At 28.6% G+C, this 23,562-nt stretch overlaps 3 protein-coding genes across 10 annotated transcripts in view; 2 read left to right on the top strand and 1 right to left on the bottom strand.

The window, feature by feature from the left end:
* Sap130 (Sin3A-associated protein 130) overlaps nucleotides 1–9,960 on the top strand; it is a 28,519-nt gene extending 18,559 nt beyond the window's left edge. For 5 of the 6 annotated variants that reach the window (XM_014426832.3, XM_024358965.2, XM_014426830.3 and 2 more), the window contains 7 exons: nucleotides 647–812; nucleotides 990–1,247; nucleotides 1,403–1,491; nucleotides 1,977–2,073; nucleotides 8,557–8,683; nucleotides 8,918–9,043; nucleotides 9,674–9,960. In XM_014426832.3, coding sequence (XP_014282318.1) covers nucleotides 647–812; nucleotides 990–1,247; nucleotides 1,403–1,491; nucleotides 1,977–2,073; nucleotides 8,557–8,683; nucleotides 8,918–9,043; nucleotides 9,674–9,829 — 1,019 coding nt within the window. In that variant the 3' untranslated portion in view covers nucleotides 9,830–9,960. Of the gene's footprint in view, nucleotides 1–646; nucleotides 813–989; nucleotides 1,248–1,402; nucleotides 1,492–1,976; nucleotides 2,074–5,848; nucleotides 5,991–8,556; nucleotides 8,684–8,917; nucleotides 9,044–9,673 lie in introns of those variants that run through there. The other variant, XR_010842647.1, reaches the window with a different exon arrangement.
* Nucleotides 9,824–23,562, top strand: part of Oseg5 (intraflagellar transport protein Oseg5) — a 29,872-nt gene continuing 16,133 nt past the window's right edge. For all 3 annotated transcript variants that reach the window (XM_067044632.1, XM_067044633.1, XM_014426836.3), the window contains exons 1-2: nucleotides 9,824–9,960; nucleotides 19,285–19,375. In XM_067044632.1, the coding sequence (XP_066900733.1) occupies nucleotides 19,344–19,375 (32 nt within the window). In that variant the 5' untranslated portion in view covers nucleotides 9,824–9,960; nucleotides 19,285–19,343. The remainder of the gene's footprint in view (nucleotides 9,961–19,284; nucleotides 19,376–23,562) is intronic.
* On the bottom strand, nucleotides 13,937–23,543 carry JMJD4 (jumonji domain containing 4). Its single transcript, XM_014426837.3, has 5 exons — nucleotides 22,985–23,543; nucleotides 21,166–21,308; nucleotides 20,940–21,085; nucleotides 16,705–16,972; nucleotides 13,937–16,621 (listed from the first exon to the last, which is right to left on the bottom strand). The coding sequence occupies exons 1-5, from the start codon at nucleotides 23,208–23,210 to the stop codon at nucleotides 16,214–16,216; spliced, it is 1,191 nt and encodes a 396-aa protein (XP_014282323.1). The 5' UTR covers nucleotides 23,211–23,543; the 3' UTR covers nucleotides 13,937–16,213.

The following is a 23,562-nucleotide window of genomic DNA, read 5'->3' on the forward strand; positions in this document are numbered from 1 at the left end:
TTGAGGACTTCAAAACTCTCATAGAGGGAGTTCGTTGCGCAAAAATCTGAGAAGTTCTAGGAGGAAGGAAATAAAAATTTATCCGAAAGATGGTAACATGTAATAATAGATCAAAATGGGTCATATATAATTGATTAAAAATATTTATAAGAATCTGAAGTTTTTATTGAAATCACCAGTAAAAAACACTACAAACTTATTTTATAAGCCAACAGTATGCTTTGCAAACCTACTTTCACGAGGTTATGTCCTAATAATTCTTCAGAATAAAAGGTTAGATGCCTCTATTGGCGAATAGTGACTAGCTTGTGTTTAAACATGGTTAAGCTCTTTATTAGGTTTAACTTAATTTATAATTAGCATTTGCATAAAAAGAATTGAATGGCTAATGGTCATTTTGTTAGCAAAATGATTATGTGTTGAAAAATAAATAAAAGAAATAAGAAAATGAAATTATAAAAGAAAAATATTTTAAAAAAAGTCTTTGTGGCAGACATGACAGTTGAATTAAAGTGCTTAGGGCCAATAAAACATTCGTAAAAATAATTTTCCTTAACATTATGTGTTAGGGAAGTTCAAGAAAGAAATAATTATGCTTAGAAATATGTTTTGAGTGTTTTATAATATATGGTGTTTTATTTCATAGGAACAGTAACTACTACAGAAAGCAGCTGTGTACCTGCTTGTTCTGCAGCATCAGGTGTGCCAGTGCTGTTGCCCAAGCAGGTGACTTCGCCCCGTCCAAGTATACTTAGGAAGAGGGATCCTGACGGGTTAGTGACGTCTTCGATAAGTCTACCCAAAAAGTCCCGGTATGATAGGTTTTTAAAATTAATTAAATTTTATAATGGTTATTTTGTTTGTTCCTGTTTGGATTTACATGGGCATTGATGTTAATTATGTGACATGAGATCTCATTTACTTTAATGTATAATTATTATTTTGTTTTTTTGTGATAACTGTACTAGCATGTCGTGTTTTATTTAAAGGTCACCGATGAAGGGTCAGAAGAACTTAACTCCTTTGTTGGCAACTATGAGTAGCAGTCCCCCTACACTGCCTCCTAGCCCTCCACCAAAGAGGCCAGAGTCATCATCTGGTGGTTCCACTACTGTCTCAGCCAACAGTTCGCCAGGTGAGAGCCCACCAGCTCCTTTACCTCCACCGAAGGATGAGGAAGAGCCTATTCAACTTCGTACTCTTCCACCTGAAGTCAGTCCTCGGAAAAAACCCAGGAAGCAACAACTGTGAGTATTATTTGACGATGTAAATTAAAAGAATAAATATTAGTTGGTTTGGGAATTAAGTTGAAACACTTAAAGTTTTTAATCACTTTTAGGTTGTTTTGTTAAGTTAATATGGTATTAATGCACACTGAAATGTCTGGTTTTTATTTTTTCAGGACTGGAAATCAAATGACAGAACCGGCTTTTAGTGAAGATGAGATGGAATTCATTTCGGATGAGAAGATTAAGAAAGAAGTGAAAGATGGTATGTTTATTCTATGAGTATATCATTTTCAGTAAACAGATCTATTATATGTCATAACCCCCAAACCACTGGTAGTTCCAATAGTTCCAACATTTAGGTGTTTGGAATCATTTAGAAAGAAAAACCTAATGTAATCAAACACCATAGTTTTGATCTAAGAAGTTCATATACAATATCAGTCACTCACATTCATCTTCCCAGCAGCTGCCAATATTATTTTTAGTACATTTATGTCTGAATCATTTCTAAAACTATGAACAAATGAATTTTAAAAGTTCCAAGTATACTTAATATATTTTCTTAACCCTTAACCAATTGCATTGGGTTAATATTACCCGGAGTTAACTTTCTTAGATATTCATAATTGTTTAAAGAATTTTATTATTCTGATTCTGCTGTATTGTCATTTGTTCTAGATACTGTAAGATGTCATGTATTACATTGGGATATATTCTGGTTTAATAATTTTATTATTTTGTTTACAGAAGAAATCGAAAGCAAGATTATACCAAAAAGGAAGACCATGTCACTTTTAAGTAACTACAAAAATCCATGGAAACCACGAAATAATCATTTTATGAGGTATGGCTTCTTATTTTATTTTATTTGTTTTTTACTATTTTTCTTTTTAGAATTGTAGTAATGCTTATGTCAATTTTTTGTATTATCATTATCTTCCCCCTTATCACATTAAACTAGGCATTTTCTCTAAATATTTACAGAAATATTAATGATATTATTGATATTACAATCTATATTGTCCATATTCTTATTAAAAATTTTAGCAAAACTTGAAGCAGTAAGTCCTTAAACATTCCAAGTCTGTGAATGTCCACTTCTTTGACATTAACTCCCCTTGGGTAGCTCGATGAAGAAAAGGGAGTGGGGTGGGGAGATGCTCATCAGTTTAAAATCTTTCCTATAACCATCTAAAAAGTTTTTAAATCAGTATCTATCAATCATCCTTTAAAAAAAATGAGTAACCCTTCTCATTTTTAAATTTTAATTTTTTAGAACCCTAATGGTGAAGGTATAACCTCCTGAAAAAATATTTCTCCTGTAGTACTGTTTATTTTTGTGATAATATTTTTTCGTGGAATTTAATAATGATATTAATTTTACTATTTTTCTCTAAGGGCTTGTTAGTCTGTATCTATTGTAAACCCTTCACTTCAAGATGAAAATAAATGCCCCATAAATGGCCATGGAAGGAGTGATTATGTACTTTAAACCACACTTCAAGCTAATGTGGAAATTATTGCATTATATATATTCTTGATATTGGCTACTTCAGTTATTCTAAATTATTTTAATCAGTTACTTCATCTGCCATTTTCCTTTTATGGAGGCATTTAAATACTAGTAGTCAACTTGAAAAATGAAAAAAATTATTCATAAGCCTATTGCTTGGCAAAATTGTCTAAAATTAGTATTTATTCTTTGAGAAGTGATACGAAGACTGTATGGGTCAATTTTTTTTTTTTAAGCAATGATAATCACTTATTTTTGTGAAAGATGCCACTTTCCCTCTTCTTTAGGCTTATCAGGTTTTTTTAATTTGTTCAATGATTTCCTATATTGTGTTAAATGCATTAGTGCATTTTCCATTTAAGAGGAAGTGGCTTGTGGTTGAGAGAAATTTAAATTTGTTAATACAGATTATCAACCTTTATAAAGAAAAAAGTATAAATATTTGTACTTTGCTAGCTCTACTTAGCTACTTGGAAAACTATTAGAATTTTCAACTCATCTATCCATTTATTCATTTGTGCGTAACTCGAAAAGTATAGATTTGTTGGTTAATTACGGTAATTTGGAAAGTAATAAAATTCCCTTTAAAAAAAAAAAAGTCACATCATTATTCCAACTAGCGAAAATATGTTGTTCTTTTTTTACATGTTTTACTATTCTTACCACTTGGTAAGTAGAGTTTTGTATTAAATCAAGTCAAATTTTCGAATAGATCTATAGGTTTTAGAACTAAAGAAATCAATTAATTATGAGAGATAGTTGGGGGTGCGGTCAAAGTGAAACACAAATAAGTTGGTGTAACCTATTTAATTGTGCCAACGTTTTGGCTAAAGTTTCTAGACTTCTTCAGGGCTAAGAACAGAACAAGATAACAACCACAATAAGTATAGAAAATAAAAAAGGAAAAATATAAACAGAATGACATAAAATGAATAATTTTATAGAATAGAATTAATAAAAAAAAGTGAGAAATAAAATGTATACATAGGTAATTGAAAAAGTGGGTAAAATAACATAATTAAGGAAATAAAAAAAAAATGAAGTTATATAATGCAAAGAAAATGAAAAAGAAAATATATTTAACCATGTGGTGGCTGTGGTGATTTACTGGTAGATTTATTTATCCATATTGATTTAGTTGAACCTGAAACAAAGTTCTGTAAACTGCTTCAATCTGGTAATGCTAACGTGACTTACTAACTGATGAACCTGTTTCTTTTTAATTGACTAACACCAATTTCGCATTACTCTTTACTCTTATATGACACTAAAACATAGTAAAAAGGTATACTAAAGAAAAACATTGTAATAAAGAGGTATGCTAAAGAAAAACATTGTGAACCATTTGTTGTAGAACTAATATCAATAAAAATGTTGCAGTTTTCTCTGTTTAGTTCTACTTATTTAATTATAATTAATTACTGAATAAGAATCACTGTACATACATGTTGTAATTACTTCAATTTGATCTAGCATTAAAGGATACACGGTTCTAGCATTACTTTATGTTGGAAGATTTCTTTTTTTTTTCTGGTTCAATAGGTGGTTAATGGTGAAGAGGCAATTTTATTTTAATTATTTATTGTAGCTGTTAGCGTTTGTCTCAAAGCATTTTTAAAAAAAAGTTGAAGACAACTTTTTACTTTTACATTTCAATGTAGGTTAACTTTAATTATATTTCCTCCGAATTTTTAAATTTCATTAGCATTCCTCGAATAAATAAAATTCAATAAAAACCATAACAAATTTTGATACTTCTTGGTATTGTATGAACCAGACTAATTGTAGCATTAAGATGAATACAGTGTCACTCAGTACAGTTATATAAATAATTATATTATAACTAAAGGGAAAAATAATCTTTCAATGAAAGGTGTTTTTACCAAATTTATCACAGTAATCATAAAGTTATCTCTGTTGAATCTGTATATTGGCTGGCATTAATGTAGTCAATGATAGTACAAATATTGGTTTTAATGCTGGTGCGTATTGCCCTAATGAACACTAAATTGCTAAAATCATCAATTGTGTTATTTCTGAAGGAGCTTCTTCAAAAAAATTTAAATTGACTAAATTTAATGGATTGAAAAGATGATAAGTTCTTTTGATTTGATTAATTGAAAGTTGTTCATTTTTTTAATAAAGCAGTACCGTCAATGGGCTTTAAAATATCTTAAACATGAGTGCAGATTTTTATCTTATGTCATTGATATCTTTTATTTATTTATATTTAATTTATCAATAAATTAAAAGCAGTAAAATTAACCTTTGCCAACATCACATTTTTTACATCTTTTTAGTTTAGTTATAGAATTCACCTATTGTCTAAATTTCTTATGCCTATATTAAAATAGGTTGACATTGAAGGACTTCATATATAATATAGTACGATATTGATAACACTGGCTGTGTTAATATTATGACGCAATTAGCATTTTTTTTTTTACATAAAAAACTACAAACTAATAAAATGTAAAGTACAGATTTTGAAATCCATGGTTCTTAGAAATACTGTTGAATTTGAATACTCAGTAGAGAATTTTTAGGGTTGTCTTAGATGTATTAGTCCTGTTAGCTATATCATGTTTTTTCTTATTTGTTTTCATTAGGTGTATGTGTATTAAATGAATAAAGAAAAGGAAGAGATCCTCTTTTCATTTTCTTTAAATAAAGTCTTTACTTTGTTATGAGAATTATTGAGTCAAATTTCATATTCATTGGTTTATCGTATGTAAAATATTAGACATAAAAAGGGGGAAAGTGGTGCCATTTATTTTCTGATTCTGGAAGTTTTTAAAACAATATTTATATCCCATATAGAATAGTATTGTCTTCCTGCTGTAGCATTTGTTAATTCAATCCTTATATTAATTAATAAATTATTATTCTCCTATTATTTTCAAGTGTTTTATGTCTCAGAAAAATATCTTCTTGATTATATAGGATAATTGTTTAGCTGAATTGAATTTTTTTTAGTTAGATTGATGGTTAGAGTTTCATTATATTTTCCCTCAGAGATTATAAAAAAAAAAATTTTTTGAGCGCATTGAATTCATAAGGCTTCTGTGTCCTAATAATATCCACAATTTTTTGTTTTATTTAATAGAAAAAATACAAGGAGATGGAAGCCTGATTTCAAACTACCTATCAAAGGAGGATGAAAAGACAATACGAAGGGCTTACTGAGAAAGTCTTCTCATCTAAATTCAATTGATGAAGATTATAATAATTAAAGAAAATTTGAAGAGGTACATGAGTTATTAATTAAAATAATGTTGATACCTCCTTATGTATCGTTTTTAAGAGTTATTTCAGGCCTATTTAGAAACTGGCAATCTCTTGCATTTTAACAAAATTGAATCAATAAGGGTTTATGCTTTTAATGAAATTTATAATCATCAATGAACTTATCATCTGTCTTTCCAAGATTTTCAAATTATGCTTTAGTAAGATATTTTACTTTGCAGAGAACAATCTTTTTTCTTTTTTTTAGTTTTATTCCAACTGTTTTTTATTATCCTCCTTACAATCTCTCCTGAGTATGTTATTATTATAATTTATAATGTTTATCAAACTCAGCTAAACTGTTTTAAAAATTATAGATTTGTGGATTTTTCATCTATAGTGAGTAATTTTATTCATTGCTAAAAATCAGCAAAATTAAATGAAATAGAATATACTGAATTGAAATATATGAATTATATAAGATTATTGAGATGAAAAGAACTCTTCTGGTCCTGTCTTCTATTGATTATATTTTTGTTACTCATGTCTATTAAGATTTCCTTTATGTTTTTGCTTGACTGATTCTAGTTGACAACCCATCTACCTATTTAATTAATATATAATATATACATGTATTGATGTATGTCTAGGCGATTTTCTACTTATTGTATTGTATCACCTGTCTATTTTAACAAAACTTTGTGAGGTTGTGCAAAAACTCAATTCATGATAATACTGAATTTAAAGATTTTAGATGAAATAGTCAAATTGCTTTTAAAGATTTAGAATGAGTTATCAAACTTAAGTAACAAATTAAGTGAGTATGAAGTCAATTTTGAATTATTTATATGCCTTTTTCACTCCTACTGAGGATTCACAGTTGAAACCATGATAGTTCTTATTTTCAATGGGAATTTATTAATATAGTCATTAACTGTTTAATCTTGAAATAATAAGGAATCATCGAGTCTTTTTTATTGGAACTTTGTGTGAATTTTTTATAGTCTTATGTGAGTCATCCTTATCCAAATCGAATTTAGCCTCTTCGAAATTATTTGCAGCCAGTGTCACTGTGAGGAAATATATGTCACTTGTAGGTATTTTCAAAATAATGGGGCAAGAAAAAAAGTTTTTTAACCCTAGAACACGGGGGAGGGGGGAAGATGAAATAATTATTTAAAAAGTTCTTTTTTTGTTTATGTTATCTCAAGTAAACTTTCATGTCCAAGTTAGTTCTCATTATTAAGTGTACCATTGACCATTCGTATCTTTTATCCCGGATGGCTAAATCAACCTTTTCAAAATGACAGTAAAACCATTTATTCATTTGAATGAGTTGTCTCTTTTACATAGTTCACTTATTTATTGATGAGGAATGCAGATTTTTGACTCAGTAAGTATAAATTAGCTCTTTTCTATGATTCAATGTGATTGGTGCCAAGGGTTTTTTTATTTGGCGTCTGACTGGGATAAACCAGCTCTTTTCTTTGACTCACAGAAAATGATGTCAGAGGTTTTGCTCAATTAATCAATTAAAAATCACTCATCTAACTAGTTATTCAGTTTACTGTGTTACCTAGACTTTTTTTGTAGTCATTGTTGATTATTTCAGCTCTGCTTTTTGTTGTTCCCTAATTTACTCTTTTCTGATCCTCATTTCTAAAGTTTTTATGCTTGTCATTAATTTTTTCCAAGTATTATTAACATTCATAAAAAATACTGAAACATACTAAATAACTATAAAAAATCTTATAGCATATAATAAATTAACAGCCAGTAGAGGACACGCCTAGCCTGCGTGAACTTGGTCTTTTGGAATCATTTATTTGGAGATAGTGAGGTTAGTGTTCCGATTCTCTGATTTATCCTGTAAAAGTCAGGTACTGACTTTAGAGATGAATAGGCTCACGAAATGTGTAGCAAACCATAGCTTTTGGTCACATAGTCCAGCACCAATTTTCTTTCAAGAGAAAAATTTATGTACTTGCCATGCTATTATCAAACTACGATCTTTCAGCCAATAATTTACTGATCAATTTTATTCTCTAAAAGTATATTATTTCATTATAATATTCATAACTAAAACATAATTTTTATATGTAAAATAGTTATAATCATTAATCCCTTGATAATTGGTTGTAGCAAAGTATTATTTAAAATACAAATATTTTTACAAATTTAGTTTCAAATGAAAATAAGTTGGGTTTTTTTTTAACAACTAGTTGGGGAAATCTTATAATAGACATCATTAGTCTTCTTTTGATGAATGATTACTCTTTCCAATACTTATGTTGCTTGGCATTAAATGGATTACAATTGAGATCTAAGAGATACATTAAAAATAGTTGAATGAACCTTTATAAAGGATTTTATCTTAAACAGAACCTAACTTGATTAGTGCAATATTTGATTTATTAGATGTTCAGATAAGTATCTGAATAAAATATTTTCTTCTGTTTAATTTAATTAATCCTTTCTACTTATGAAGATTTGTATATGTTTAGTATTAGCTTACAAAGACAGTGTTGTTTTGACCTGTATATTTTGTAGATTTATGTTATTAATTTAAATGCATTTAATAATCTTCAGGTATACAGATGTGAAACCAAAGGAGGAGAAGACACCATCATTGAGTGAAATAGCAAACCAAAAAAATGCTGTACAGAGAGTAGAAGGTTGGAAAATATATCATCTTGATAGTCAAATTGATGATGTGGTAATTACATGTTATACTTATACTGTTAAATTTATTAGAAAATAAACTACTGTAAAAAAATATTTTTTTAAACATTATCTTATATTCAATAGTAGTAAGGGTTCCTTTCCATTCTCATCTGTTTTGTAATTAATGTCTAAAAATTGTTTGTTTTTCTTTTCTTCAAATGTTTTTACAATAATTGAAATATACATTATTTATGTTATTTAATAATTATATATTTCTATTGTTTAGGTGAGTTCGGAGGATGAATTTATTGAATTTTACAATTCACTGTTGTGTGTATTAGAAATAAATCAAAAGAAAAACAAAAATAAGGAAATAGATAAGGATTACAGTCGCATAAATGAAAGAGTGAGGGTAAGTTATTTTTATATTTTATACAATTACCGTATATCTTTAAAAGTCTCAATTTTGTGTTGTTACTTTGCCTAAAAAAATACTCCTATTATTAAATGTTGTGGACATATTGCAAAAATAGTATCATAGATGGGGGTTACTTTTTGATTAGTTAGGTAACTTTAGTCTAATCTATGACATACTGATGACTTTCTTCACAGTGGTGCTTAGTTGATTTCCACTAACTTTACAAGGAATGCAATTAAATTTTCTCTCTTTTAGGAGAATTAATTGATAAGTTTTAAGTTTCCTAAAAAAAATAACCTTTAGTTGTATTTTTCATGAAGCGAGTGGAAATGTACTTAACACCAGTGTGAAGTAAGCCATAGATATTTTAAAGTCATCTTTTATTTATTTATGACCCCCTTCCTCTTCATTTCTGACATACAAGGAGAGGGGGTAATCACCTTATTCTAACTATGATAGGAAGTCGATGGCATCACTGCAGTCACGAGCTAGTCAAAGTTGGTGCTTTAACTTACTCGGCTACAAACGGCCCTGACAAATTTTATCATGCTGTTCACCATCAGAACCAAACCTTTGTACAATGAAATATAGTTAATTATAAAGAATTATAATTTATTGTTTCAGGCAAACTTTCAAAGAACCAAAGTAGCCAAAGATCAAATGCTAGATGCTAAAAGTCAAATCATGAAATTTTTTGACCATAAGAGTTATGTTGCTGATATCATTAACAAAAACATTTCCAAAAGAGGTGCTGGAAATAAAAAAAGAGAAAGGATTTAATTTATCTCTTGGCTGCTCTTTACCATGATCCACCAATTGTTAACTACTGAAGAGTGTAAATATTCACCGGTCTAAAGTAGGCAGGCATACCAATATTAATGAACTTATGCCTGCCTTTTTGCAATTTTGAGGTAATTAATATTGTAACCATTTAACACAAGTATAAAACAAAGTAACACTTATAAGTTGTATGTATATTTTAAATTAAGTTACGAGACAACTGTGATTTATTTTAATGAATTATTTTATCATGATCAGAAGCAAGATAATAATTTTTGATATATCATAAACATCATATGACTTAAGAATCAGCTGAAAAATAAAGTGCCATCACACATAAAAACCTGTACCTAATGTTAATATTACTGTAAATATAAGTAATAATAATATTTTATCTATGTATTATATAACTATTTATGTAGTGGTACATATGTAAATTTCTGTATAATATTGTTGATAAATGTATAGAGAGATAATTATTTAATTTTTTGAAAGACAGTTATTTATTTATGTACAGTCCCAAATATATTAATAATTTACTCTGTGTTAAAATGATCTTAAAGAAAGTGTAAATATTTTATTTAAGAATACAGTTAGGAATTTTGAAATTATATGTGTATTTTTATTTCTCCTAGTATAGAATAAATAAACTGCACTTGATAAAGTTATAGGGAAAAAAATTCCCCAAAAATGTTCTGTTAATTTATTTTGTTATGTTTTTGGATTTTTTTTTTTTTTTTAATAACTTAATATTCAAATTGTTGGTTTGAAGAGCAAGAGTTAGAATTATTAATAATTAACTCTTTCTTTCTTTCAATCCTTCTTCCTAATACATTTGAGTAAAATAAATAATAAGCTTAGAGAACCTGAATATTCAATGTTGATACAAGTAATTACTGTCTTCAAACTTTTCATCAATTAGCTTCCTAAATAGAATCTAAGTTGGCCTCAATACTATCCTGCTTTTGTCTACCTCTCGGTTGTTTACCATTCTTAATTTTTTAAGGAAATATTCCCTAATGAACAATAATTATACATGTCAATTTTTTTTTTTTTTTTGTGACATTAAGAGGTATATCTCTTATAATGACTATGTTGAAATAATGAGGTAGTTAATTAATTAGCTTGCACCACTGGAAGATATACCTTTAGTTTTATAGTTCAGCAATAAGTCTCAGTTATCGGTAGTTTTATTAAATGAATATTTTAGGTGGAATGCAGATTTTTGCATAAAACTATGGTTTTTTCCCTTATTCAAGTGGTAAGCTTGTGGAAGACAGGTCATTTCAATCTCAATCTCATCTTGGAGGCAAGCATAACACAGTTATCTATAAACTACTAGAGAACCTGTGACCTATCTCTGAACTTTTAACCGGGCAGATTTAAACATAAACACCCTGCATGAATGAACCTAGTCCACTAGTGGATTAAAAAATAAAATTGGCCAATGTATTCGCTAATCTGACCTGTAGAAAAACCAGCTCTACCTCACTGAATTAGTGTATAAAAAAATCATTTATAGCCATCTATTGGATTGCTGCAGAAGAGATGTTTGATTTGTAGTTCTTTCACTTATTAAGAATGGAATATAGAAGGTGGATAAGAACTTCATCACCGCAAAGTTGATGTTACATTCAAGAAAATTAAAATAAACCATGCAACAATATGGTAGCCAAGGCATTTGGGATGCTATCATTAAAACTAGGGTGTACTCACACAAACCCTAATTGATTCTTAATTTCATTTACCAATTAATCGTTGGTAACAAAATGCCTAATTTATTTAAATTTGGAATTATTCATCCCAACAACCTTTGTTATGCATATCACTCAAGTCTCAAAGGTGAAACCTTGCTATTTAAAAAAAAAAAAAAAGTGTTCAGAACTTTATTTTGGTAGTTCAGTGGGGATCAAACAAATGTTCACATATCTGTTTGTGTTCTAGGATTCACACTGCTCTGAAAATGGTGTGTGTTATGTACCATTAGGTATCTCTATAATTCGGAAGAAACCTTAGATCACTCCTATTTATTTATGTTTAACAATCAAAATGTATGCTATAATCAAAACATGCAATAGTATACTTGTTTGAGGAAGATAACTCACATTATTGGAATAAGACATCAAGATCCTGCCATCTATTGGTAAACCCATGAAATAGGGTTACTGGACTCAGTGTTTGAACAGGTTCAGAGTGGACTAAGTATTTAAGCTCAGAGAAACAGTATGTTTACTAAGGTTCAATGTATTCAGGATGGGTAAGTGATTCTACAACATCCCAGGCAAAGGGGTAGAGGTGAAATGAGAGAGAATACAACACGGAAGAGGAACCGGACCTCAAGTTTCATCGAGAACTTCAATAGTCTACCACCAATCATAAACCTAGTAAAACTACTAGTATCTTTTATTATTCTATATTATATCCCATTCAAAATCAATAGACAAGTTAAATTTAATTAACTTAATTAAATCTACCCATATTCAAAATTTTGGCTAAACCCTCACATATAATCAGTTTTTTTTTCTAAAATTACCCTTTTTTACTATGCTTAATTTATTTCAAACCCCTTATAAATACAGTCAACCAATCAATTATAATTAATTCAGATAATATTGTATTACAATAACTCCAGAGAATATCTGAATTAAACTATACTTTAGCTTGTACTGAGCAAGTTAAGGTTAACCTAGTTTATAGGTTTGCCCATACCAAAACATTTAGAATATATCACATTTGATGAAAATGGCTTGTTTTGTGGTGGAAGCAAGGAATAAAAAGTAACTGATTTCAGTGACAACTTTTGAACTAAGCCTTATTAATTCTAGATCTTAGCCCTTTAGACAATTCAAACTAGATTTAAGTTTAAAAAAAGTCCAATGTTTGGTTCTCAGTAAAAAGGATGAGTCTTCTTGAAAAGAATACCCTGATATGTAATTGTCATAATCTTCATTCTGATTTTAGACTATTTTCCTTGAGAAAATTTTTATTGTTTTCAAAGATATTTCTTCTCTTGAATTTGATAATGAACATAACCCTTAGGTGTGAAAGGTGGTTGTGTTCATTGTCCATTCTAAAGTTATTTTAAAAGCTGCTTCCACATAATGGTGATAAATTCTTATCAGTATGTGTTGCTTGCTCTATTTGTTAGTTTGAAAAAAACTTATTTTAACTTTTAATTTATATTGGAAAAACTTAACGTGAATGAGTGGAATATTTTTTGTGATTGGAAGGTCAAATATGGTATGAAACATTCGCTCGATAGGTAAAATATAACAAAAAATCTTCATTGCTTATTTTCTAATAATAATCAAATGTATTTGAATATTGCGTAGTGAAGAATGTAGAAAGTATTCTAATGTTATACGTTATAAATGCCTGTCTATTAACAACAGGTATATTTTCATCCAGAAGAAAAATACTATCAGAATTACATTTTTTTTTTCTGAGATAGTAAAAAGTTTCTTTTTTGTTCATTAGCTAAGTAGATCCATTTTTATTCATTTATTTATATATGATTCTGTTATATGTTACTATTTTTTACATGGTACAATTACCCAATGGTTAAAAAACAATTCTGAATCAAATGCATAAGGTGATTCATTTTTTATCTCTATGTACAATAATTTTATTTTCCATATCGGTTGCTAATGTGAAAAAAAACTTTTGGATGAGCTATCATAAATTTGGTATTACTTTTCCCTACAAACGATATAAATATTTTTAAATTTTACATAGCAATGGATGATAACATCATTCAACTAATTGTAATATTTTACAATGAATTTAAATTATTATCAATAATTCTATGCAGTCTAACAATTGTTAGTTGTAAATGATTACCTGAAGGTGATTACGGTAACTGTTGCAGATCGCTGATGCTTTTGTGATTTATGTAATTTATACTCAATGTTCATTTGGACAGAATTAAGAAATATGATGATTCTTTGAAGAAACTGAAAAAAGCTTTTCGTGGGATTTTATTTTCAATCTCAAAAAAATGCTGGAAATATGTATAATAATGATTTAGAAAGTAACAATGTAGAAACAGAGTAAATAGAAAATAAATAAACATATATCAAAAATATATTTTTGTCTATACTGTTTTTTATTAGCAATTTGAAAAATGTGGTAAAAAAACAAAAATGGAGATATATTCCTTTGTATGGAGGGTGAATTTCAGTAATGTATGTGGAATAATGTCAAAAAAACTATTTGCTAGTTCATAATTGTTTATTTAAATTTCTTGTTAAACATATTCATGGTGACCATTTTATGTTCGTTCTCTACGGTTGAATTAGTGAGTTTGAGTTTAAAAAAACAACATTTATGTTTTGAATTATTTTAGAGTTGAACTGAAAATTATCATTGCCTAGAAAGTGCAGCTCTTGCCTTTGAGGAGCCATCCTAATTCTAGAGGTAAGCAAACTTTTGACCAGAGTGCGAGTGTAGAGATCTCATTCTGTGGCACTGCCATGAAATGAAAATTGGACCACCACTCAGGTGGTCCTATATTTAAATAGTAACCACAAGATAAGATAACAGTGTTGGAAGTTTTTTCATGGATTCTACAGCAATTCTAACAGAAAGGCAACTGTACATGAGTCAGATGTATAAAATCCATTTCATAGAACATACATATGTAAATAATTTAAAAAAATTATTTTCTATCACACTTAACATGAAAACTCATTTCTGGCAGTTCTAAAACTCTTATTAATGAGGCAACTAATTTTATAAAGTAATGAATTAAGTCTTTCTTTTATTATTACCTGTGAATCCTACACAGTGCATCCTAGCAAAAACTTATGGGTATGAGAAATTACACAACATTAAATTCTGCATCGAATCAGTACCTTAAAATACTAATTTGATGAAGCAGTGTGTCGTAAACCAATATAAACTAAAAAACTGAATTTATTTTAAAATTTTGCCAAATCTAAGGTATAACATATGAATCCATAATTTGCATGTTTTAATGGTTACTAAGCAGTCAATCAGTTTGATCGTAATGATTAGTGGTTTGGTTGTAATCCATCTATTCTAGTTGTATATTGACTTCAAAAAGAGTAATGGGAATAAGGTATTGACGGGATCAGGTGGATATGACACAGTAATTAATGTTCTTTAATTTGATTTATTATAACTTTTTCTATAAGATCCACCATTTAAGACTTAAAGGCGAAAAACTGAAAAAAGACCAATTGAAATAGAAACTTCTAATTTATTATTTGACCGAACTAATTAGCTGCTTGGTAACCATTTTAGGACTGCCAGAAAAGGGTTTCTGTGTCGCTTGGATTCATATGTTATCCATAGCTATAGCATAGTTTTGGCAAAATTTTGGTTTACAATATACGGTTAACAACATACTGCTTCATCCAAATTAACATGTTTTGGTACTCATTCGAAACAGAATTTAATGTTGTTGAATTTCCTATACCATAACTGTTTTGCTAGGATGCACTGCAAGTTATAGGAAAAAAACCAACTCATTTGTTACTTTATTAAATTAATTACCTAATTATTAAGAGTTTTCAGTCAGAAATGCAATTCGGTGTGATTATTGGTTTTTAAAATGTAAAATTGAGTGGAAATAAAGTTTAAATAATAATAACTACTTTTTCTGCTCTTAAATACAAAAATTATAGAGAAAGTAACAAAAAAGTTTAAATAAATGTTAAATTGTAGTACATGTAGAAGTAACCGAAGTTAGAAAGAGACCTAACCAATTTTTATGCATCACTGCATCATGTAACAAAAAGGGTAAAGTATGTATAATATGTAAACAAAGTTCACTTGTTTTTCTCCTAAAATTTTTAGAATACTTTTTAATAGAAAGAACTATTTAAATTAGATCTTTCATATTTGTGTAGTGTAGATATCGATTTTGCATTATGTTTGTGCATATATCAGTTTAACTAATAACCTTAGTGATTTTGTAAAATATACAAAATGATGCAGGAAAAGGTCATGATGGTTAATCACTCTGTGGTGAGTGTCCAGTTCAGAATGTTTAGGGTTCTATTCTCATTTGGGGCAGTTAATATTTATTTCACAGATATCCCGAGGTATGAACCTTGATGCTCTGATTAACACGAGGCTACTTTTGGGTTGCCATGAAGAATTGAATCACAAAGCCTGTTTGCAGGACTATGTAGGTGAGGGATCGAGCAATTAAACAAAGCTTTGTTTTTACTGTTTAGTATAATTTGTTTCATTATGAAATTCTGGTATATTATAATATTTTGGTAATAATACTTTGAATTTGATTTTTTATGATTCTCTTAATTAGGAATTCCTTCACAAACTAATTCTCTTGAGTGGAAATATAAGATTTTTATTTTACAGAAACAAATTATAGTAGAAACATAGTTTGTACGTATACTACTTGAATGTTTTTATTCTATCAATCAAATTGATAATTTTATTCATGTTCTCAAATCCTAAAGAGTTTTCTTTAATTGAATTTAAGACATCAGATAATGATAGTAAGTCGTGTATGATATGATTTTTACCAAAACAGTAACTTGAATACTTTAATTTTAATAAGTCATCATTATCTAAAGATTTTAATCTCACATCCGCTATATAAAAAATAAAGTTTAGAAACTCATTAATATCCATCCCGAAGACAGATTTAAGTATTAGCTGACACTGGTTATCCCAATCTTCCATATCTTTACAATCAGCTATTTCTCGCTTAATTTTATTTAAATTATTCAACAAATCCTTCCAAACAATTCTGATGTTACATGCATTAATCCAGTTATGATTGATTGATATTGTGTCTTCCTGCAAAAAAGAAACCGAAAAGATTTCGTGTTAACTTGATTAAATCAATTTAATAATGGTTCTATATGATACAATTAACTTACCAAATTCCAAACTTGATGATGCCACTCTGATGGTACGAAAATAGCATCTCCCACTTCTTGGATCAATATATAAGGTTTCACCAAGTTTTTATAATTAGGATACAATGAGTTATCTTTTAAATCTTCACTTTCAACAGAATAAACCAATTCACCAAATTTGTCCTTTAAATTGAATTCTTCTCCTGGAGGGAAGAAGACCCATTTCTTTCTGCCACATATGTTGACAGACCAACTAAATGATGAAAAAACATCAGCATGTAGAGGTGTCCTAATAAAATAAAAGATAATAAGAAGCAGAAGAATAAATAAATAACAATTATGAATAATGGAGAAAGTAGAATTATTCTGCAGACATAATATAAACACTATGTTAATCTATAAAATTAAAAATATACTTTTATGAAACAGTTAAGTTGAACAATGGACATGTCTAATCTAGTGAAATTATAGGCAATAATTTATTATTATTGGTACTGGAATTTATAAATGTATTCTACTAAATTTAATATAATAAAAAATGTTATTTTTTTAAATTTTTATTTCCTCTCTTGCTTTTTGGCATCATGGGTGTCAACAACGATATTCAGGTCATGCACATGTTAATAAGAAATTTAAATAGCTGTTAATTTGCTAATTGGAATTGGTTCTCATCTCATTTCGGTTCTTTATTCTTATTTCCAAGCCGGCTTCTATCTTCTTTATTTTTTTTTTACCCCCTCCTGGTAATTTCTGACATACGGGTAGAGGAGGATTATCTACAGGGGTAAGCAATCTATTCTAACCAAGGTGGAGAGGGGCCAACTTTTTATTTCTGGCATAAAATAAAAGCTGATCCCCAGACCAGATTCAAACTGGCACCACTGCAGTCCAAGTTGACACACCCTAATAAAATAAATCCCTCGGCAACAAATGGTCCTCCCATCTTCTTCGTCACCAACTTTGTCAAGCAGTACCCCAGGAACAGCTACTCTTGTAGATATGTTAAAATGAGCAAGTCTTACTGGGTTTTTCACCCTTATACAAAGGTTGTTATCATAAAAAATAAATATGAAATGGAGATGAGTGGGGAATCTATTTTAAAACATTTTGATGACTAGATTATGCAAGAAGATATTATAATTTTAATCTAAGATTAGCGGAGAAGAATGATTAATGGACAATGTATTTATGTACTTAGCTTACTGTGAAAGAATAAAATTAGATAACCTTAAGAGAAGAAACTACGAAATGACATGCACTCTAGGAATATAGGGAGTTTTGCAACGAAACAACTCCCGTGGAGTACAAAGTAAATTAGATCTAAATGAATCCCATATCACATATAGTAAGTTAAAGCTAGATAGAGATAAAGAAACAAATATCATAAGCTGATGTAATGTAAAAAAATAATAAAGGTTATTAATTTATTATTTTTAAATATGGAGGATTAGAAGTGAAAAGGAAGATCTATTATTTTTTTAATACCAAATTCCATTTATGTTTAATAATACCTGTATCATTTTAAAGATTAAACATCAGTTCATTTTAGTCTATGCATTTTTGAAGATACTGTGATAGTTTTTGTATGGTCATGTTCTACTTGTTATCCCATGTCTTTGAGGAAATGTTGGACCTCATCTTTCATCCCATCATTGAAGCTGAATTGTTTTTTTGCCAAATGTTCTTTCAACTTAGCGAACAAAATATAATCACTGTCCCAAGTTCAGCCAATTATGTCCTGTTGAAACTGAGATTATCTTCATATATTTCATCATTCATTTTTCTTGTTTATCAATAGGTTAAGAGTATCAATGGTTTATGGAAGCAAAGTTTTCTTTTGAAAAAATTAATGAATCTTCCTTAATGTTTTCTGCTCCAATATAATGCACGAGTGTTTTAAGTTATGATAGGATTCTAATATCAAGTGAGATTCATTTTAAAATTAATATTTCTAAAAATATTCCAGAATCTATTAAATGCTCTTTATTTTTTAAATAAATGAGGGTAACAAACAATTGATTGTATTGATTATTATATATTAATTTTTTTCTTAATTCAGAGCCTCACACTTGAACCACAAAGTGGCAATTTTATGTTAAAATCAGGTGAACAAAGATGTAAGTTATGGGGGTTTAAATTTTTTTAGCAACTAGATAATATTGTACAATCACCTATTTGTAGTGATCAACCAAACTCCTTATTAAGTAAGATAAATTATAATGATAATATTTTTTAGAATCAACATAAATTATTTCAATACACCTGTCATCACAAATGAGTGATTCTGTAGGTTAAAATGTGTATACGAGGAAGCTAAGACACAGACTTAATTAAAACTATAACTGATGTTATAAACAACATATAGAAGTGATGTTTATTACAGAATTTAATTAATATAGTTTTAATAACTATTACATTATTTTTTAATAACTTTGAGAATAATTGTCATCAATGAACATCAATAATAAACATTAAAAATAAATATTTTGAATTATGAAAACATGTTTTTGAAGATGGTAAAAAAAAAAAATTAAATAAAAAAAAAAAAAATTATTGATGTCTTCTATTAAATATAACACTGATACTATTCTTTTTTTTCAGAAAAAATAAATGAAGCAAGTTAAGCTTGGATGCCATGATTTGAAAGACACAAGCTGAAAATGATTAGACTGAATGAAAAATCAATATTTAGGTAACTGATTCATCTTCAAATAGTCATTAGTTCATATTTATTATCATTACTTTAAATTTTTAAGACAAAGCTTATGATTCAGAGAAGATATAACTAAACTTTATCTACCATATAATAAATCTTGAAACTACTACCACTCATAGTAGTCAAAGTCAAATTAAAATGAGTAGCTTAGTTACTGACATAGCCAAGTCCACTTCACAAAAGTTTTTAGGATATCAAAATAACCTTATTCCACCACAATGGCAAGAATAAAATAATTAACATTTAACCAAAGGTTAAGTGAGGTCTTTCAAGGTCACATGGACCAAATATTCAGCTGTGATTGGCTCCACTAGACCTATCCGAGTTTGAAACTAAGAGCTATAGGTGTTGGCCTTTTTTTTTTTTTTTTTTTTTTTTTTTTTTTTTTTTTTAAATGAAAAAAGCCACACGTAAGAACACTTTTTAACATTCTTCTAGTTGTTTTTTTAAAAGAAATAGCATTAGTATTGAATAGAGGATGAAACCACCTCTATGATTACGGAAACAATGCTTAACTCATTTAGTGAAAAAAAAAATGGACTTGGCCATATTTGTAATTGAACTACTCATATTTTAAAAGACTTTGCTAATGGTAATTTGAATTTTGAACAGTTAGAAGTAAAGATCAATTACGAGGGTTATTTAGAAAGTAAAACTACTTGAAATAAATCAATATTGAAGTTTGGTAGTAACTGAGTGAGTTAGCATACTGAAAACTTGTTATATTGCTTGGTGTTTGAGAGGGTTCCAATTCACTTTTATTCTTCGCTCCTGACCCATGGAATAACCAAACACAGGGTCTAACAGTCAAACCTAACAGTTTTTGAAATGGAATAAAAAATAGCATAACTTGCATGAAAACCTTCATTTTCCACATGTGGACCCAAATCCAATAATGGAAATTTTGTTATGAACTTCATGGTAGACGTGAGCTGTCTAAGTTCAACTAAATCATTTCTGAGTCTTCATTGATGATCCCCATCAAGAATTCTGCAACAATGCACCTTCTAGTGAAATTTCAGTGCTGTACATTTTGAACTACAGCACTTTACTATTGAAAGTGTGTCTTCATTAATAATCTACTGAACTGTACTATTGGAGACCCTAAAAGCCTGAACAAGAAGAAAAGCTAATTTCCTGGGGTTCCATAATCAATTTGGACATCCCCAAGGTTTGTCAGTTATCTTGAAGGAATTCCTTCTCCTTGCTATTCTGAAACAAAAGAATAATGTTCCAAGACGGAATAGTCCCATGAGGAGCAACATTAAAATTTTAACAAAACTACCACTGTGTTTGAGGGTCACAGAATCCTTATTTCTGAAGGATGTCTTAATAGGATACTTATGATGATCATTGTTCCAAAGCTCTATGGTCACTACACTTCCACATCAGGTGAACCACCAATCTCTAGAACACCACTACCGATCCAATTACCACATTAAAAAACCACCAGATCTTCCAGATCTTGTATATTCAACAGTGTTCATTTTCTAAGGTTTTCTCCCAAAAATAAATAAAGGAAATATTAATGTAATATTACCAACTGCCTTTTGGACCCAAGTAGACAAATCTATAATCATCAGAATCTGGCCTGCTCAACAAATATTCATTTAGCCAATCAGATGCAAACATTAATGGAATATGATAGATCTCATAGTCAGGAAATTCTCTCAAAAAGTGCCAATCCTAAAAGAAAAAAATATATTAAAATTAATTTATACAGTATTGACAAAGTTTTTAAAAATATGCATGGATTAATTTACCACCTTGAGATATAAGCATTGGTTACTGTCAGGAAACCTGGTGTATTTATGCCAATAACTAATGAAGTCTCTAAATAGCATGGTTGTTTTTGCATGAGAATTGTAATACTTTTCATTACAGTTGGCAACAGGTACACTTGCATTTCCTGCCAAATTAAGACCCAATGTAGGAAAGAAATATTCTATATTTTATTTCAAAATTAAGTAATGTAGTCTTAAATTCACCCATATTTCTTCGAAGTTAATAATTCATTTGAAATAATTAAAATTTCTCACAAGTTTTGTTTGATGTTGGTCAATCAATGTCGCATTTTTTTCAAAATTGTAATTATTTATTTATTATTAGAGGATAAAAATAAATATAGGAAAAGATTATATTCCCATGATGTCAACTCTCTTACTACAAACAAAATTAAACTTTTTTGGAGTCGTCAAACATTGAATTTCGCTTTTCTCATTTACAAGTTTATAGGACACCTGTTTTTCCCCTGTGATTTTTATATACTCCTTATCTTAATTGAATTTAACAACTTTGACCCATTTAAATTTAAACCTAATAATGTTTATAACCTTTAATCATTTATTATTTCATACACATATATGTATAGCCTCTAAGATTTATTTAAAGTCCTAAGATCTATACCACTAGAGGAAATGAAGGGTCTGGGGTTCAGTACTTTTTTAGGAAGTATTGTTTCTAGAAAATAGTTGTGCAATGAATAAGAGTACTTTTTTTCTGTGATTAATAATTTTTCTCCTGATTAATGGTGCTTAATCCCCAACCCACAGGGTCAACACAACAGATTTAACAGCATAGTTTATGCCTGTATTTGAACCCGGGATTGGAGAGATAGTAACACAGTGCTTCATTCACTGAGCTACTTCGTTTCCTTAAAAATTCAAAATCCTCAATGTCAGAATTAATTAACCAAGGTTACCTGTTCTAAAAACTTGGGGGATAAGTAGATAAAAGTAGAGTTGTGAGATTTTTAAATCTTATAATATATAGAGATAGTGCAATAAATTTAAAATACATGATAGTAATATATAATTTTTTTTGTTCTTTTTCTGATTTGTTCTATTTAAAATTTTATTTTATTCATGAATTATAAATAGATAATTCATACACCATTATTTATTCCTAAATAAATCTTTTCTCATGAAGGAATAAATTTTTATTTGAGAAAAAAATTGAATCATGAAATAAACAACAATTATTAACAAATTCTTTATTTGTTATACAAATAACAAATGAACAACATAAGACATATCCTGTTTGACATTACATGTTAATTAGTTAATTACAGTTTATTAAATTAAATATTATCTCAAAGCATTAAATTTTCATCTTGATTTTGATGTAATCTACTGATTGTATTGTGGACTGGGGTTACTTTATGACAGTTCTACTAGCTTCGGGGGAATCAGTGGAACGACCTTAGTAGAGAAAGAACCCTCATTTTACAGTACTATCTTTGAAATATATCCAATTCAATATAAAATCAAAACTTTTGTTTGTCAATGTTAAAGCAAAGCATTATAGTGGAAACCAACACAAATATCAGAAACTAATATGACTAATATTTAGTAGGTTAATATAAAGAAATACTAATTTTCAATACTTTTTGTACTTACTTTTAAGTACTGACAAATGAATAATAAATTTTTAGCGATCTAGTTCTTGAAAATAAATTTGCAGACCATGTAACTAAGCAATAATAAAGCAATGTTTAATGATATTACATTAATATGTTGATTTCTATCATAATGCCAGAAACTTATAAATAATAGTGAAGGAAATTAATTGTTGGTTAATGCATACCAAAATGTGAATCCAAGTACTCTAAATTTGGTTTATTGTTTAACACCCACATTCTTTGGCATTCCCAATCTGATGTTAAATTTTTTATAATGCATGGTACATTCTGGTGTAGGAAGTGCCTGTAGAAATCTGAATAAACAATTTCTTCACAATTCAGGGTTTTAATTCCATTACCTACATTCACATTTTCACTAACCAAATATTTGTTTTCTAAGTCAACCAACATAGCTAGCTATATTGTTTGAATAATAAATTTATTTTATTAGTGTAATCATTTCATATTAGTCAAAAAATTTTCAAAGCAGCTATTATACAATTACTGAACCCAACTGTAAAATTGAATCTTAATGTAACCTCTCCATTGGGAATATAAACATAACCTGACAAGACATAGGTTGTCATTCTGGCCAACATCTGAACTTTGTAGACTTATCTAGAAAATTATTTAGTAAATTTTGATGAAGGATTTTCAATTTGGTCTAATATTAGTAATTATTTACTAAAGTATTATCACATATCTCTATCATTGTCTTTTAAATACTTCACTTCTATATTTTGATTTGTAGTATTGTTGCTAG

Source organism: Halyomorpha halys, unplaced genomic scaffold (genome assembly GCF_000696795.3).
Source record: "Halyomorpha halys isolate HHAL.00 unplaced genomic scaffold, Hhal_1.1 Scaffold596.1, whole genome shotgun sequence".
Lineage (NCBI taxonomy): Eukaryota > Metazoa > Arthropoda > Insecta > Hemiptera > Pentatomidae > Halyomorpha > Halyomorpha halys.